Source organism: Bos javanicus, chromosome 18, assembly GCF_032452875.1.
Source record: "Bos javanicus breed banteng chromosome 18, ARS-OSU_banteng_1.0, whole genome shotgun sequence".
In the NCBI taxonomy this organism is placed as follows: Eukaryota; Metazoa; Chordata; class Mammalia; order Artiodactyla; family Bovidae; genus Bos; species Bos javanicus.
The window spans coordinates 14,930,566-14,948,284 of NC_083885.1; the positions used below are offsets into that span (position 1 = coordinate 14,930,566).

At 54.2% G+C, this 17,719-nt stretch overlaps 1 protein-coding gene across 4 annotated transcripts; it reads left to right on the forward strand.

Annotated features, from left to right (window-relative positions):
• Nucleotides 1-420: 420 nt before the first annotated feature.
• DEF8 (differentially expressed in FDCP 8 homolog) lies at nucleotides 421-17,620 on the forward strand. 4 transcript variants are annotated; one of them, XM_061385908.1, is made up of 12 exons: nucleotides 421-562; nucleotides 4,965-5,086; nucleotides 5,713-5,810; nucleotides 6,991-7,140; nucleotides 7,888-8,029; nucleotides 9,204-9,368; nucleotides 9,861-9,988; nucleotides 10,229-10,342; nucleotides 11,182-11,259; nucleotides 11,821-11,961; nucleotides 12,061-12,170; nucleotides 13,050-17,620. In XM_061385908.1, the coding sequence occupies exons 2-12, from the start codon at nucleotides 4,975-4,977 to the stop codon at nucleotides 13,150-13,152; spliced, it is 1,341 nt and encodes a 446-aa protein (XP_061241892.1). In that variant the 5' UTR covers nucleotides 421-562; nucleotides 4,965-4,974; the 3' UTR covers nucleotides 13,153-17,620. The 4 variants fall into 4 exon arrangements, with proteins under 4 accessions (XP_061241892.1, XP_061241889.1, XP_061241891.1 ...); XM_061385905.1 differs by having other exon boundaries at nucleotides 424-562; nucleotides 11,179-11,259; XM_061385907.1 differs by lacking the exon at nucleotides 421-562 and adding an exon at nucleotides 599-1,014 and having other exon boundaries at nucleotides 11,179-11,259.
• The last annotated feature ends 99 nt before the right edge of the window (nucleotides 17,621-17,719 follow it).

The following is a 17,719-nucleotide window of genomic DNA, read 5'->3' on the forward strand; positions in this document are numbered from 1 at the left end:
TCCAAGAGAGTCTCAAGACTCTTCTCCAGCACCACAATTTGGAAGTATCAATTCTTTGGTGCTCATCTTTCATTATAATCCAACCCTCACATCCGTACATGACTACTGGAAAAACCACAGCTTTGACTATAAGAACCTTTTGGCAAAGAAGTTCAGGAAGTGACCTTATCTTTTAAGCAGATGTGCTGGATTCCAGGAGGCGTTTCTGCTGATGGGGGTGGTTTGGCAGATGCATAAATGCAGATCAGATGCACAGCGAGGAGAGAGGCGGGTAAAGAGCAAAGAAATTTTTCGTGTTTAAATTTTCCTTGTCTTCCATGAAGCGTGAATTTTATTTCACACCATCTTCAACAATTGGCATGAAGGGTCACCCATTTCTTGGACTGGGAGGTGGAGGCCTGAGTCCGGGAGTGGGACGCGCAGACTCCGCCGGTGTCGTGAGCCTCCCGACCGCAGGAGGCAGCAGCGAGCGAGGCGGATACAGTGTATTTAGGGCGGCGATGGATACGCTGTAACGAGCCCGGCGGGGCGGCTACAATGTAACCGGGGCGGCGGTGGTCAGGTGAGCGGCGGGAGGGGCGCGGGCGGGGTTCTGGGTGGCGGGGACTCGGACGCTCGGGCCGCCGCGCCCCGGAGCCCGGGGAGCCTCTCTCCCGAAGTGGACACCGGGGCGTAGGGGGCGAGGAACCCGGCCGAGGCCCAGGCCCGGGCGCAAAGCAGGATTCAGACTCCCGGGCGATCACCTGGGGGCAGAAGGGCTTGGGGACCTCAGCGGCCCCGATCCCGCTCTGTCAGGGTCTAGCTGGGAAGGCCGTCCTCGGGCACACTGTCACCCCTTCCAGCTGTCACCGCGCGCGTCTGTGGGATGCGAGAGGGCAGAAGGGACCCCACGGCTGTGCCACGGTGCTCTGGGGCTGGACCACTCTGAGCCTGTTTCCTCATCTCTTAAACGGACGGGGTGTGGTGGAAGACAGCTGGCCCTGTGCGGAGCCACTTAGCGAGGGTCCCCAGAGTGTATGTTGCTGCTGTTGTTGTGGGTGAAAGTGGGGGAGGCCCTCTTGGGGTGGCGTCACCCAGAGGTGGGGGTGGCGCTGCCAAGCTTCAGTGGCAAGCAATCCTTAAAGGGACAGTATCGGCCCTGCTCCCGGTGGGGTCCTGGAGGCCTCCTCATGGCCGCGAGCAGCTAGGGTGCACCTTTGCCCTGTCCCCTCTGGTGCAAAGTTTAGGGACCTCTGGTGGTAGCCGGGTGAGGACAGGACCTCTGGTGGCTGTGTCACAAGCAGAACGGGCAAGGCTGGTTTGGGCACATCTGAGCTTCAGCCCTGTGTTCCTCAGGGCCTGAGAGATGTTGGGCTTTGTTCTCAGGGTCCTCTAGTTGCAAAGTCGTGGGCTCCTCACCCTGACCCTGGTGAGAGGAGGTCTCTGGAGAAGGGGAGACAGTGGACTAGTGGGTGTCCTGCATGCTGCTTGCTCAGTGTCCACCTTCTGGCCTGCTCTTGTCTGAGGTCAGGCCTGAATTTGGGGTGCAGAGCTGAGATGTGGGTGAGATGTGGGTGAACCTGGTCGGGTGGTGAGGGTGGCTATTGCTCTCCTCTAAGCCAGTGGCTGCACACTTTGTCTGCTGGGCCCCTGCATTAGGACCCCTTTTGGCTGCTCCCAGCACCCCCTTCTCCCTGGAAAATGCAATTTTCTTAACTTTGGCAGGAGAGGAACTGAGGCTGAAAGAGGTCAGGTTACCCAAGTCACTCACTCATCCATGGCCTCTCTGCCTGGCCTACCCATCAGGAGCTTAATGAGAGATGCGATTTCTTGGAGGGCTTGTATCCCAGAGGAGGGCAGCTGAGCAGTGTTCCTGCCTTTGAGCTCCTCAGGCCATGTTTTATTTTCTTTCTGACCAAGGCCTAAGAACGTGTGCATTTTATGTATTTTTAAAAATTTAAACGTGGTTGATTTACAATGTTGTGTTAGTTTCCGGTGTACAGCAAAGTGCTTCTGTTACAGATATAGATATCTTTTTCATGTTCTTGTCCATTATGGTTTATTATAGGATGTGGAATATATTTCCCTGTGCTATACAGTAGGATCTTCTTGTTTATACATCCTTTGTATAATGGTTTGCATCTGTTAACCCCATAACCCCAATCCAACCCCCACCCCCCCACTTGGCAACCGCGAGTCTGTTTTCTTGACACATCTGTGTGTCTGTTTCTGTTTTGCAGATATGTTCACTTGTGTCATATTTTAGACTCCACATTTAAGTGATATCTATGGTATCTGTCTTTTGGACTTAGTGTGGGAATCTCTAGTTGCATCCATGTTGCTGCAAACGGCATTATTGCATTCTTTTTTATGGCTAATATTCCATTGTGACGGAGAAGGCAATGGCACCCCACTCCAGTACTCTTGCCTGGAGAATCCCACGGACGGAGGAGCCTGGTAGGCTACAGTCCATGGGGTCGCTAAGAGTCAGACATGACTGAGCGACTTCACTTTCACTTTTCACTTTCATGCATTGGAGAAGGAAATGGCAACCCACTCCAGTGTTCTTGCCTGGAGAATCCCAGGGACGGGGAGCCTGGTGGGCTGCCGTCTATGGGGTCGCACAGAGTCGGACACAACTGACGTGACTCAGCAGCAGCAGCAGCATTCCATTGTGTGTATTTTTTTTTTTTTTTTTGGGTAAAAGCAAAGATAGCTTTATTGGGAAAGCTGACAATCCTGGGAAGAAGCTGGACTCATGTTCCAAAAAACCAAATCCCCATTGCTGATCAGAGGGCAAGAGATTTTAAAGAATTAGATGTCCATCAGCAGATGAATGGATAAGAAAGCTGTGGTACATATACACAATGGAGTATTACTCAGCCATTAAAAAGAATACATTTGAATCAGTTCTAATGAGGTGGATGAAACTGGAGCCGATTATACAGAGTGAAGTAAGCCAGAAAGCAAAACACCAATACAGTATACTACTACTACTACTAAGTCACTTCAATCGTGTCCGACTCTGTGTGACCCCATAGATGAAAGCCCACCAGGCTCCCCCATCCCTGGGATTCTCCAGGCAAGAACACTGGAGTGGGTTGCCATTTCCTTCTCCCCATTGTGTGTATTTGTACCACACCTTTATCCACTCATTTGTTGATGGACATGTAAGTTCTTTCCATGTGTTGGCTATTGTGAATAGTGCTCTGATGGATGCTGGGTGTGTATATCTTTTTGAATTTCAGTTTTCTCCAGATGTGTGCCCGGGAGTGGCATTGCACAATCAAATTGCAAGTCTGTTTCTAGTTTTTTCAGGAATGTCATCCTGTTCTCTCTAATGCCTCTGGCTGTATTGTAAAATGCTGAGAGGTTTCTGAGCAGAGACCCATGGGGGTGGCTCCTGACCCTCCAGTCTTTGGGGGCTGGACTGACTGCCACGCACTTGTGCTTACTCTCCAGTTTGTAGTCTCGTTTAGACAGTAACTCTTTACAGCGGATACTATTATTATCCCCGCTTAAAACATGACAGCTCAAAAGCACACAAAGATTTAGGCATTTGCCCAAGGTCACACAGCTAGAGCTGATAGAGTGTGGATTTGAGTAGGGCCAATTTGCCTGCTGATCACAGTCTGTTGGGGGTCATTAGTATGGATCTGTTTTGGCTGCAAGAGACAGAAATCCTCCTCCTGATAACAGTAGTTTAAACAGAAGTTTATTTGTGTCTCAGTTGAATGAAGCCTGGGGGTGAGCAGCCCAGGGATTCTTCACCACTTGGGAAGAAGGGGCTGGTGAGTATGGGGACAGCTGGGTCTCCCCTGCATTCTGGAGGCTTCCCTGGGCACTGTGGTTCCTGTCATCTGGTGAGGCACTGGGCATCAGAGCTGAACAGTTTGCGAGCTTCCCAGAGACCTCAAGTTATAAGGGAGATAGGGATTTGGGTTCGTGGCACCATGTCCTGCCCTGCTCTGACCAACAGGTAGTTGGTCTGCAGGTGCCAGTTCTACTGGTCCAGAATTTTCAACCCACATCCCTCTAGAGGCAGACAGGTCCCGCAGAGGTGTGGGGGTCCCCACCTAGGTGCAGGGCAACACTACGGGTGGAGGGTGGCCTCAGGCCATCGCTGCTGGCTCAGTTTTCCTTTCAGTGTGTGTGTGGGCACACAGGAGTCACAGGATTGCCTTTTATAATTACAGATTATTCAGACTGCAACCCAGGTGTCAGCAGAGCATAGCCAACGTCCATGTCCTTCCTACAAAGTTTTGAAAACATCTTTCAGCCTCCTGTGAACTCATTTGTCCTTGGAGCAGAGAGAAGCTAAGGAATGTGGGTCAGCTAGTTAAGTGTGGGCCTCTGTCTCAGGAGCCACCAGCCCTGTATGTCTGTGGTTTGCTGAGCTCCCAGCTGTGAGCTCAGCACTAGCTGCCTGTGCCCTTGGGTCCCGGGGTGTGGGGCCAGCCGTGGGCTCAGGCCGCATGGTGGTCATACAGCATTCAGAAGGCCTCTCCACAGGGCAGTGTTAAGGTCGGTCCTGCCCTGGGCCACACTGCAGGTGGCAGGGCAGGCCTGAGCCCTGGCATCAGCACTGAGCCTTCTGCTGGCCGGGCTTTCTGAGTGCTCTGACAGGGAAGGAGCACCCTGGGTCCCGGGCAAGAGGGAGACACTGAGTGTTGGCTGGCCAGGCGATGTGCACGGGACCAAAGGGGCTCTGTGCTGGAGGTCTGGCTGGGCACCCCCAGCCCTGCCTGCCCCATCGGTGACTTGGGCATCACTGCTGTCACTGAGGGGCCAGCTGTGGGGGCTGAGCTGACTTGGGGAGGGGTTCTGAGGGGGAGGCCATGGTGTGGGGATATTTGGCCTGGACCCTCCGGGAAGTGAGAGGGGCCAGGTCTCCCCTCTGATACCTCAGGCACTTGAAAAGGGAAGGGGACCCCAGTGAACCTGAGTGCTGGACACCCACCTCTGCTCTTCCCGGCTGTCCGCAGGTGGGGTGCTATGGAATATGACGAGAAGCTCGCCCGGTTCCGGCAGGTCCATCTCAACCCCTTCAACAAGCAGCAGCATGAGCAGGGGGCTGGCGAGGAGGCCCCGGGCATTACTTCTCAAGGTGGATTCGGGGGGTGGGGTTGTGTAGGTGGTCTGCCCTGCTCACACCAGCCCCCATCCTCAGGTGGTTCCTCCCTGGGGGCATGCAGGTGGCTTCTTCACAGTTCAGACTGCTTCCCCCTGGTCCATCCTCAGGAGAATGAACACGCCCCTGGGCAGGGATGTGTCACTGTCTTGTCTGCCATGTCCCAGGGGCCGCACACAGCAGGTGCCCCTCGGGGAACACCTGGGGTGTGAACTCAGAGCCGAGACCTGCAGGGTGAGAGGTCAGCAGGATGTGAGCCCTGAGATTGCAGACTGAGCCCACAGGGTGCCAGAGTCCACACAGGGGCTCCCATGTTCCAGCGTGTAGCCCTTCAGAGGTCCTCCTCCAGTCCACAGATGCACACCCAAGCTGTGAGCCTTAGAAACCGGCATGTTTCTGTAACCCTGGTTTTGCACGGCTCTGTCCTGTCGCCACGAGGACACAGGGTCCTCTGCAGGTGCACGCAGGGCTCACCCCAGAGTAGAGACCTGCTTCCCTGGGCACCTCTGTGGGCTCCCTGCTCCCTGAGGGCTCCGCAGCACCCTCCTGGGGTGGTGGGCTGACTCATCTCTCTGCCACCCTCCCCACCTGCCCCGCTGCAGCACGCCTGCCTGAGCTGCCTCCCGGGGAACCAGAGTTCCGCTGCCCAGAGCGTGTGATGGATCTTGGCCTGTCTGAGGACCACTTCGCTCGCCCCGTGGTAAGGTTCAGGGTCTGTGGGTGGACAAGGTGACCCACCTCCCCCCACCCTCCCCGAGTTTGAAGAGTTGGCCACGTCCATCTCAGCCAGGCCTCCTAGGCGTGGAGTCTGAGGCCTGCGTGACACCCGGCTCCCACCCTATACCTATGTGCCGGCCTGTGGGAATGGGTTGGATGCGGTGTTTGGGAGCCTGGGCTCTGTCCTCCTGGGCAGCCATTCTCTCCCCTCCATGCAGGATACTACAAAGCAGATGTGGGGGCTGACTCCATCTGGGGTCCTGGGGAATCCTGTCGTCCATTGCAGGGTGAAGGCGAGGGCGGCCACTGCCCACCACCACCTGCTCAGCTAGGCAGGGCCACTCCTGTCTGAGCTAGGTTTTGTTCCATGAAAACCTTGTGGGGTGTTTTTTTTTTTTTTTTTTAATTAAAGGGCTCTAATAATTCCTTTAAAGTTTCAAAATCTTTGCAAACTATCTCCAACTGTTGTTTGAGAGAGATGCTATGGTAACATTCACATAGGACTTTAAGATTCGCCTGAGCCCCCGTTTCTCGTTTGCTGTTCATTTTGCTGGTCATGCGGCCTTTAACTTTACATTCTGTAGGTACATACACTCCTCTCAGTTATGTGTCTGAACCCTTATTTTGCGCTCCTGCGGGCAGTGACCCCCCTTTCTTGGGGCCCCAGCCTCCAGCTCTGACACCTGGCCTGTCTCCTTGCCCAAGCTTAGGGCTTTGCTGGACCCGAGCTCGGGTCAGCCTGTGAGGTGCTGGGCCTGAGGGCAGGTGGCAGCCAGGGGTGTCTCTGAGCTTGGCGATTGAACCAGAGGCCACTTCCTCTCCTTCTTGACAAACAAGTGTCATTTCCCCTGATTTCATCCAAGAGGAAGTTCTGTAGAAGCAAGTGAGATAGCACAGCCAGAAGAGCAATTGGATTTCTAAAAGAGGGAAGTTGTGTTTTGAAGAACACCATGAGTTAGGTCTCCAGAGGCCCGTGGGTGGACAGGTCCAGAGAGTGGGCAGGTGGTGTGGGCTGGGGCCTGCCTCTGCTGCTGACGGTCCTGGGCATTGAGCAAGTCTTTGGGCCATCGGGGCTCGAGATGGGTGGGGAGATCTGTTCTGGGCCCAACAACACACAATCTAACTATCATTGTCCCCAAACTGCTCCCCCTCCACGTGAGCAGGGCCTGTTCCTGGCGTCTGATGTCCAGCAGCTGCGGCAGGCCATCCAGGAGTGCAAGCAGGTCATCCTGGACCTTCCAGAGCACTCAGAGAAGCAGAAGGACGCCGTGGTGAGACTCATCCATCTCCGGCTGAAGCTTCAGGAGCTGAAGGTGGGTGCCGGTCCACCCTCACCAGCAGCCAGAGCTGAACTGGAGGCTGGGGGAGTGATGGGCCCTCAACCCAGCTCTGATCCTGCCTGTAGTCCTGGGTCATGTGTCCACCTACTGAAGCAGGTGGGTGAGTTAGTCCCACCTTGAACCACATGACCCAGAGTGTGGCCTGGTTCCCTGAAGATGACAACAGAAGGGGTCATGGATCCTGGAAGCCAATAACCGCTGGGGTCCGTTCATGAGTCCATGGGTTTTGGACAGTGGTAATTTCATTAGAATATAGGTAAGGCAATGGTATGGGCTCAGACAGCCCGAAACACAGTGGCTTAAAGGAGTTGGTTGTGTAGATTTACTCACGTGGATGTGTTGCGGGTTCCCTGGGCCTATCTGGCAGCTACTGGCATTGGAGACCGCAGGTTCCGCTTTTCTATTGCTCTGCTCTTCCCTGGCAAGTCCAGGACAGCTTCCACCAATCTGGGTCTGCTCTCAGCCAGCTGAAACAAAGCAGGGAGGGCAGCAAGCACCCCTCAGTACTGCTCACGTGCCCTTGGCCCTAATGTGGCCCTGGTGCAGCAACTAGGAACAGAGGTGGTCTGTAATCTCAGTGGACCAAGCCTGACCGGGCACCCTGTCCTATTGTAAAGGGAGGGGTCTGTGGTAACCTTTGCTATGTGGTGCCTGGGAGATGCAGTCAAGGGGTTCATGTGTCCAGAAGGAGCTGTGACCCTTCCCTGGTCTCCTCCCTAGGACCCCAATGAGGATGAGCCCAACATTCGAGTCCTTCTCGAGCACCGCTTCTACAAGGAGAAGAGCAAGAGTGTGAAGCAGACATGTGACAAGTGTAACACAGTCATCTGGGGCCTCATTCAGACCTGGTACACCTGCACAGGTGGGCGGAGACCAGACTGCCCTTCTGGGCTGGCAGTCTAGGTCTCCGGGGAGAGGGGTTCTCTATCGTGTCCTCATTATTTGCAGAACCCGGTAGTGTGTGGTGGGTGTAGCAAGAGATGAGAGACCCAGGTGTCTGCCTTCACTGGGCTCAAGTCCACTAGCCACATGTGACTCCTCAAATTTAAATCATTGAACATAGATAACTAGCTCCTCGGTTGTACTGTGCATGTTCCAAGTACACAGTAGCCATGCAAGGTTGGTGGCCACCCCGCTGGACATTGTAGAGACACATCACTGTATTGGAGGTGCTGCTCTGGATGAGAAATCAAATGAGTCAGTAATGTGGTGTGTTAGAAACAGTGAGGAAGGCTAGGGAGGCACAAGCATGTCAGGGAGTGGGGTGCTACTATTTTAGGGTGAAATGAAAAGGCTTCATGTAACATTTAATAAAAAAGCTTGGAGGTTAGGGGCAAACCAGGAGCATATCTGGGAAGGAACATTTCTGCAGGGGAGCTGTATGTACAAAGGCCTGTGGTCAGTGTGTGTCCAGTGTATTTCATGAGGAGTTGAGAGCAGCGTGGCATAGAGGTACTTCAGAGGTGGCAGGGGGCTTTTCTCTAAGTGCACTGGGTCCATGTGGGTGGATATACTTAGGTTTTAACTCCAGCTGCTGAGCTGAGTATGGCATGGGGGAGGGAAAATGATGGCCTTCTGACCAGGGTGAGACTCTGACATTCAGATGAGAAGGGCCAAGTGCAGCTATAGCTGGACATGGGTGTAAGAGAGGAGTCGGGATGACTTCCCAGTTTGTAGTCTCAGGAGGTTGAAAGACAGAGTCCCTGAAATCTGAGATGGGAAGCTGTGGTGGATTTGGGTAGGAAGAGCCGGGTTTCACTTAGATGGCTTGGCCTTGATCCCCTTGGGTATCCCAGTGGGCATGGCTGGTAGGCCCCTGGACTTCTGAGTCTGAAATTGGGGGAAAGGTGTGCACGTACTTTCAGGGCAAGGCTTGGGGTGGGGACATTTGGGGACCTGCAGTGGCACCTGGAGAGGCTCTTGGGTTGATCTGGGAAGCTGAGTGGAGCCCCCTGGGGGTCCTGGAAGCTGAAGGTCAGCCTGGGCTGCAGAGTGGCCCTCCTCCTAAGAGGCATGCTGTTGGGCCCCCATCCCAGGGTGTTATTACCGCTGTCACAGCAAGTGTTTGAACCTCATCTCCAAGCCCTGTGTGCGGTCCAAAGTCAGCCACCAGGCCGAGTATGAGCTGAACATCTGCCCTGAGGCAGGCTTGGACAGCCAGGATTACCGCTGTGCAGAGTGCCGAGCACCCATCTCTCTGCGTGAGTGCCCCCGGGGTGGGGGGTGGGAGTTGGGCAGGGCGCAGGGCTGAGGGGAGCTGTCCTGGGCAGGGTGCCCTGCCATCAGCTGCGTGAGTAAATGGGAGGAATGCGCAGTTGAGCTCCTCTCCTTGGGAAGCCAAAAAGGACTGCTTTTGGCACCTTTTCACGCCCGCCCAACCTGACCAAGGTTCCCCTAGGAGTCCCTGCAGGGCTGGGCTAGTCTCTCTCCTGTGACCGCATCATCACAGAAAACCCACCCCATGGGAAGACCACACTGCACTCACACGCTGTGTGTCAGGCCTTCCTAGAAACATACTGACATTGACTCAAGGGATTCCCCATCTACTGTCTCGTTTTACTGATGAGAAACGGGAAGCCGGGCGACTTAGAAGAGGACGAGTCAGGGGCGGGGCCGGGCGGTGGGGAACCCTTGGTGCAGCTGGGGGAGGGGACCTCTCAGATCTCCCTGACTTTGGAACATCTCCTCCACAGGGGGCGTGCCCAGTGAGGCCCGGCAGTGCGACTACACTGGCCAGTACTACTGCAGTCACTGCCACTGGAACGATCTGGCTGTCATCCCAGCGCGTGTGGTGCACAACTGGGACTTCGAGCCGCGCAAGGTGCGGAGAGAGAGAGCGGGGAGCGAGGGGTGCCGCCCTGGGGATTGGGTGGGGGCGTGGTGTGGCCGGGGGCGTGGCAGAGCGCTGGGGCATGGGGCGTGGCTGCGGGGGCGGGTCAGGGCACAGGCTGGGGCGGGGCCTCGGGGTGGGGCAGAGTGGGGCGGGGCCCGAGACAGGGCGGCGGTGCTGCAGGGGCGGGGCGGAGCGCAGAGGTGCCACCTTTCCGCCCCTCTGGCCCAGGTGTCCCGTGGCAGCATGCGCTACCTGGCGTTGATGATGTCGAGGCCAGTGCTCCGGCTCCGGGAGATCAATCCTCTGCTGTTCAACTATGTGGAGGAGCTGGTAGAGATCCGGGTAAGACAGTGGAGTGGCGGGCGTGGGGCAACCCTGCTCCACTTTCGCAGCTGTGTGAGGAGATGCCATCTGTGTCGCTGCCCCCCGCACCCCCCCCCCCACCACTGCCCTTTAAGTTAAAGTCGCTAGAGCAACTGTCCAGTCACAATACGAAATAGCACACGAGGCTCAGAGGCAGTTTGAAATTTTGTAGCAACCACAGTAGAAAAATGAGGTGAAGTTCATCTCAGTGATGTCTTTTATTTCGTGCACATTGTTGAGACACATCGTGTGGCGTTTCTGTCTTGTATTAGACTGCGTCCCAGTGTGTATTGTCAAGAGCAGCCTCACATTGGCCCAGCCACATCTGGTCGCTGTTCTGAGGAGCTGTGTGTGACTGGGGGTCCTCTCTTTGGCACTCAGCAGGAGGGCGGGGTGGGGTGTGCCTCAGGTGGGTGCGGAGAGGGATGGGACTTGGTGGGGAGGAGCTGAGGCACAGGGCCACTGAGCTGAGCAGGGGATCTGGGTTCAACTGGGCAGTCTGATGCAAGCTCAGGCGCTCCCAAGGTGTGTGTGTGTGCATGTGGAGCTGGGCGGGGAGCAACTGTGCACTATGGAAGCTTAGGGTCCTGCCTGGTGGGGAAACTGTGTCTTGACCTTGAGCTCGGTTGGAGGCCTCAAAGCTGGGACTGTCGTGGGGGGGCGGGAATGCACTTACGGTCCTCTACTGACCCAGACTGTAAAGTGACAAAGCTTCCCACAAAGCCAGCCCTGCCTCACCCCCACTGGCCATGCAGACATGCCCAGCACAGCCCCTGCTCTGGCCAGAGATGCCCACCTGCCCCTCTTGTCCACAGAAGCTGCGCCAGGATATCTTGCTCATGAAGCCATATTTTATCACCTGCAGGGAGGCCATGGCAGCGCGCCTGCTCCTGCAGGTCAGTCCACCCGCCCCCCGGGGTAGAGGAGGGGTGGGGTGGGGAAGGGGCCCTCCAGGAGGGCAGGAAACAGACCAGGATCGTGAGGGGAAGACTTGACACTGCGCATGTGCTGTGCCATCAGCAGAGGGTCTCCACACTGTCCCAGGGAACACCAAGTCTACCCACAAAAGCATTCTACCCACAAAAGTGTTCCCTGCTTCTGTCAGCATGAGAAGCACTGAGAGAGTGGGTTGTCACCCTGCAGCCTTCACGGGAGCCTCCATGGAGTGGACCCAGGGATGGCCAACCACAGAACACTTCAAGGCCCACCTACTTACTTGTTTGCAAGCACTCACTGGGTGCCTGCTGCAGGCCGATGGTGTTCTGGATCCTGGGGAGCAGAGTGGGCGGGACCTGGCCCTCACCTAGGAGTGCACTCTCCGGGTTGGGCCGGCAGGAAGAGTAGGAAGCAGCGTATTATGTGATGAGATGTGTGGACAAGATAAAGCTGGGAAGAGGGCTCCGGGCAGGCAAGGGCCCTGGCCTGGCGGCTCCGGGGTCACATGGCTGTGCCTGCAGCTCCAGGACCGGCAGCACTTTGTGGAGAACGATGAGATGTACTCGGTGCAGGACCTGCTGGACACGCACACGGGCCGGCTGGGCTGCTCACTGGCTGAGACCCACACGCTGTTTGCCAAGCACATCAAACTGGACTGTGAGGTGGGCCCCTACAAGCCAGGTGGGGAGGCGGGAGGGCGGCTCGGGAGGATGTGCCCCCCTACCTGGGAGTGGGCACTGACCTCCCCGCCTTGCCCGCAGCGGTGCCAGGCCAAGGGCTTTGTGTGTGAGCTCTGCCGGGAGGGAGATGTGCTATTCCCCTTCGACAGCCACACGTCCGTGTGCGCCGACTGCTCTGCTGTCTTCCACAGGTCTGTGTGAGCGTCCGCCTCCGTAGATGGTAGATGACAGGTGTGGGAGAGAGTGCTGGGAGTGTCAGGTGGGGAGAGGCTGGGGCTTGACCTTTGCCACCTGGTTTCAAATGGGACTTAGGTTTACTGAGGCTGGAGCTTCCTAAGCTTTCTAGTTTTTGTGATTTTTTTTTTTTTCCAAACATCCCTAGGCTACAAGAAATACCCAACAGTTTTATTTATTAAGTACTTAGGTTCAACAATGGAAGCATTTATGTCCTAAAGCCTTGTGGATGTTTGGAAGAATGATACACAGCAGTGGGAAGAAGATATGTGAACTCTTTAAGTACACTTATCAGTAGGCGTGTGCCTGTGGGGCCCACATGGCTTGTCACACTGGGCTCAGATGGGACCCCACCACCCTGTTTCTGTCCACACTGGATTTTCCTGGCCCTTGCTGTTTCTCAGAGTGACCCTCAACCTCATTGGTCAGCAGAACTGGACTGCGGTCTCAGTAAGGACTGTAGCACAAAGTGTTGAAACTCTGAGCCCCCTTGAGCTGGCAGTTTGTGAGGTGTCCTGGCAAATGTTTCTGTGCCCCCTTCAAAAATTTAAGCTGCCATGGGGACCGTGTGCACCTCCACAGAGCCCTGAGCGGGGGGTGCTTTACACGGTAGTGGGAACAGGTCAGGGAGGGGAGTCACTAAGAGGGTCAGAGGGTACCAGGTGATAGGTGTGGCCCCTTGGGATGTCTATACAGAGGTATGGGATACAGGCCTGGCTGGCACACCTGGATGAGACTGCTGCAGGCTCCCGTCTGTTAAAGGAATATTGTGAAGACTCAGGGTTACAATTCTGCTTGTGGAGCCTCCTCTTCACGGCCATCCCTGTCTCCCCCAGGGACTGCTACTACGACAATTCCACCACATGCCCTAGGTGTGCGCGCCTCACCCTGCGGAAGCAGTCGCTCTTCCGGGAGCCTGGTCCAGACCTGGACGCCTGAGCGATGGAAGCCCTTCTAGGCCTGTCTGTCCTGCTGGCCGTTGCCACAGTCAAGGTGTTTCCTGTACTCTGGAGACCTAGGGTCTAGCCCCTGGACCCCCCGACTGCTGAGCCAGCACCACCAGGACCACCGTCCCCCAGTGCGTGTTGGGGCTTGGGGCGTCTGTTTTTTGGGTGGGCTGCTGTGAGGGCCAGGACGTCCTCCACTGCAGAGCTTTGAGGGTCAGGTGGGGGGAGCATCCCTCACCTCCCCTTTGGTCAAGAGCCCCCCACCCTACCCTGCCCACCTTGGGACCAAGGCTACTGGGCCCTGGCTACACTGGAAATCCTGGAAGCCTTCTAGGGAGTGCCGACAAGACTGAGGATGCAGTCTTAGCCTGACTTTTACCTGTGGTGGACGGTATGGGTTCTACTTGGAGGCCCCTCCCCCAGCCCCTTGCCTCTTTGAGGTCCCCTGGTTGTCCCTGGCTGGGGCTGTGTTCATCCCTGTCTCCCGAGGGCCCTGCCCCTGCCCCCCGGGTTCTCTGGGGCCTTCGCCAGCAGGACCATTCCAGCGGCTACTGGCTGCTGTGGAGATCTCACCTCCTACCGCCCCTGCCTTGGCCCAGCCCAGCTCACTCTGGTGCTTCATGCTGGGTGGCTGAGGGGGTCCCACCCAGCGAGGAAGTGCGCTTCCAGGTATTGGGCAGGACTGTGCCCCTGGCAGGTCAAGGTTAGGTGAGAGGGCTAGGGGACAGTAGACCTGGCCCGAGTGTGCCTATGGAGGGCTCCGGATCACTCGGAGACCCCCCAACCGGGGCCTTCTGTTTGGGGAACTGAGATCAGGCACTGGAAATACTTGCTCAGGGGAGCACCAGGCAGGACTCATGGGGTGTGGGAGGTCCTGCCACCAGCGGCAAAGGGAGCCGGGCATGGAGGACTGACCCAGTGGGGAAGATGCATTTGTGGGAACCGTCCAGGGGAAGGCTGCCCTAGCCTTGCTGGCCTTCTCCTTGCCCTGGACTGTGCTTGGCTGTTGACACCTGGGGTGGCTGGTGGGCAGGAGGCAGTCACCTGGACATCCATCACCTTTGACTGGGAAGTGCAAGGAGAGGCTTGGCCCACAGGGAGGCTGGCTGAGCCAATGTGGGGGGTGGGTAAGGACAGTGCCAACCCCTCCTTGCCCCTCTGCACCCCAGGGAAGCCCTGCCCAGGGACTTTAGGCCACCCTCCGACTGTGCTGGGCTGTTCAGAGTGTCAGTGTGGGGGTTGGTCCACATGGGGCCACCCTGCTTCCCGTTCTTGGGTCTAGGGGGTTAAAGGCTAAGCGCCCTCTTCCTGCACCTCACATCTATACGTCTCACTGCGGCATCGCATTTCTGTCCCAGGGATCCTGGCTTCTCCCAAATGGACTCTGTAATCAGCACTGTGTTATTCCAGTTACAGTCACTGTGTCCGTAAGAAATGTCAGTAGCCATTTGTTGGGCAAAGTTGACTCTTTTTTTAAAACTTCCTCTCACATCACGTCTTCTCCTCCTCCCCCTTCTGGGTGACAGATTCTTTAAACAGAATCATGTGTAGGTCTTTCTGAGACCACGTCACAGTAGCCAGAACCCAGAGGAACCAGTTAGTATGGCCAGGCCTCCCAGGAGAGCCGTATGGGCTGGGTGCTGGGGATAGGGCGGGGTTTGCTGCAGGGTTAGTCAGAGCCCACAGGCCCCTCCCACAGGGTCAGGTGTAAATGGGGCACCTGACCTTGGCCTCAGTGTGCTGACACCTCCTCTGTAGGCTGCACTAAAGCACCCTCTGGGGTTGTTTGGGTTCCAGGAAGTGCTGAGCCCAGTCTGGCTCTGTAACAGAACCTACGTCCTCTCTCCTGAGTCCTCCCAGAGGGAAGACTGTCACGTTAACTCAATGCAAGCAGTGCCGGTCCCAGGTCTAGCTCCCAGAAGCACTTCTGGTCTTCAAGTTTGACTCACTGAAAGGGCCCTTGGAGCTCAGGAGAACCCAAGACCCCCTCCCAAATGACATTCCAACCTCTGTGTATGTACATTTCTCTCTGGAGATACGACCTCTGGTTTTGAGGATGATCTCAAAGAAACATCAGGAGTGTGCGGCAAAGGGGTGGGGGAAGGGTGTGTGTGGGCTGTCTGTGGGCCCACGCTAGCACCTCCACTTCAAACAACTAAAGCCACACTTTGTGTCAGAGGGAGCATGCGGTCTCCACCCACCCACTTCAGGTACGAGGATGAGTTTTTCTTAAACTTTTAACAGCTGTAGGTTTACAGAAGTGCTGCAAACACATTCCCAGGTACCCATCTCCTGGATTCCGTGAATGTTAACATTTTCCCCATTTGCCTTACTCTTTCTCCACACACTTTCTTTTGAACCATCTGGTGGAAGTTGCAGATGGTGCCCCTTTGCCTCTAAGTGCTCCTGTGTTACCCCAGCAAGGATATGCCTCCCACAGCTATGGTGTGGCCATGACATCAGGATGCTCACGTGGATGCCGACCGTAAAGCCTACAGCAAACCGTGTTCAAATTCAGCCACTTAGTTGCCATGTCATTTTAGCCTTTAATCTGGAAGGGTTCAGGACTCTGACACAGAAAATCACAGACAAATTATTCTGAAGACTTTCCTTCAGTGTGGGTTTTTCTGACTGGACTCGGGCTTTGCCCTTTTGGTGGGATTTTCCACCCACCAAAGTGGTGGGTGGGTCCAATTTGTCATCTATCCTGCTCAAAACGCTCTGGTCCACTTGGCCCAGCTGACTGACATCTTCCTGGCACTCTTTAGGCACTTTCTTACTTTCTAGCACAGGAAAGTGTTCCAGGCTTAGTTAGTAATTGCCCCAGTCCCAGCCCTGACACCAGTCATCTCTCCAAGGAGCCCTGGGACCTTCTGGTGGAGGATGGATGTGATAGTTGGGTGTGCTCACTTTTGGGCTGATCACTGCCCAGAGGTCCTTTCAGTAGTGTGGAAATAGTACTCCTTATCTATTTCTTTTTTGGTCTATAAACATTAAAAACCATGAGTTCACAGTGAAACTTCCAATTTCAAAACAACACAAGTCATTCTTTCCCTTTTTCATGTTTATTATTTCCTTGCTCGACAGTGAGAAAGCTGGCTCCCTTATCCAGAATACACTTATTTGCTCAGTCCGACAGTACACAGAAAGCACCTTTGGGACTGCTCACTTACGCTGGTGAGAAACAAGGCTACTCACGAGCCTTTAATATTTGTCTATAGCCCGAGGGCATACAGTCAAAAAGTACTTGCTTTTGCTTCTTCATTGTGGGTGTGCAGTTCCTGTGAAATACGGTTCCGTTCAGGTAGTCCACTGCTTTACTTCCCCATCCTTCTTTACTTTTGTTTGTACAGTATATTAACATGGTCCCCAAAGTCAGAACTTCATAAAAGGTACAAAAGTTATATCTCCTCCCACCTCTGGAACCAATCTCTTTAGTCTGATTTCTCCCACCTTTGTTTCTTATTGTACAAATGAGTATGATGTATGCGTATTTTCTTATTCCCTGTCTTTCTTCCACAAAAGGTAGCATACTCTACTCCTGATGTTGCTTTTTTTCTATTAATAATATATCCTGGAAACCACTCCACATCAGTTGAGTTCTTCCTTGTTCTCTTATTATTGTAGTTATCATCACTTACAACTGTCTAACTCTCCGTTGTGTACAAGCGCCATTTCATATTTGACTTTTTACATGAGACTCTTCAGGCTATTTCCTAGGTTTTGAAGTTACAAACAAGGCTGCAACAAAATCCATGCATCTGTATTTTCTTTTGTTGGAAGTGTATCCTCCTAAAAGTGGGATTGTTAAATCAAAATAAATATATTTTGTATTAGTGCTTGATACTCTTCTGTAAGGGATGTACAAGTTTGTGTTAGAACCAGCAGTGAATGAGGGTGCCTCTGACCCCACAGCCTAACCAGTGGAGTATGTAGCCATACTTTTGATTATTGCTGATCTGAATAATGAGAATGGTATGAGTGTTGTTTCATCTGCACTTCTCTTATGTTTGAAGCACTAATTTACCTTCTTATGAATTATATCTTTTGCCTACTTTTCCATGGGGTTTTTGGTATTTTCTTCTCAATATTTATGAGTTCTTCACATATCAGAGATATTAACTCATTATCTGTGAGAAATTTTCTTCCAGTGTATCATTTGCCTTTGACTCTGTTTGTCCTCTTTTATCCTCATGGAAAAGTTTTATTACATTTTCATATCATCAAATTGATTAATCTTAAATTTCACCTGGACTTTGAGTTACAGAAGATCTTTCTGATCACCCATGGGGAAGAGGCATATATCCATGGGTTGTGTAGCACTTGTATTGTTTCAGCTTTTAGATTCAAATCCCTCGTCTGTTTATTTCTGTGTATGCTGTGAGGTGTGAACTAATTAGCTTTTGCCAAATTTTATCTAGCTGTCCTGCACTATTAAAAAAAAAAACAACCTATCTGTATCTACTTCTGGACTTTCTATTGTATTCTACATGTTTGAGTACCTCCTTGATTCAATCAGAGGTTTTATAGTGTGTTTCAATGTCTAGCAGGGCTGGTCT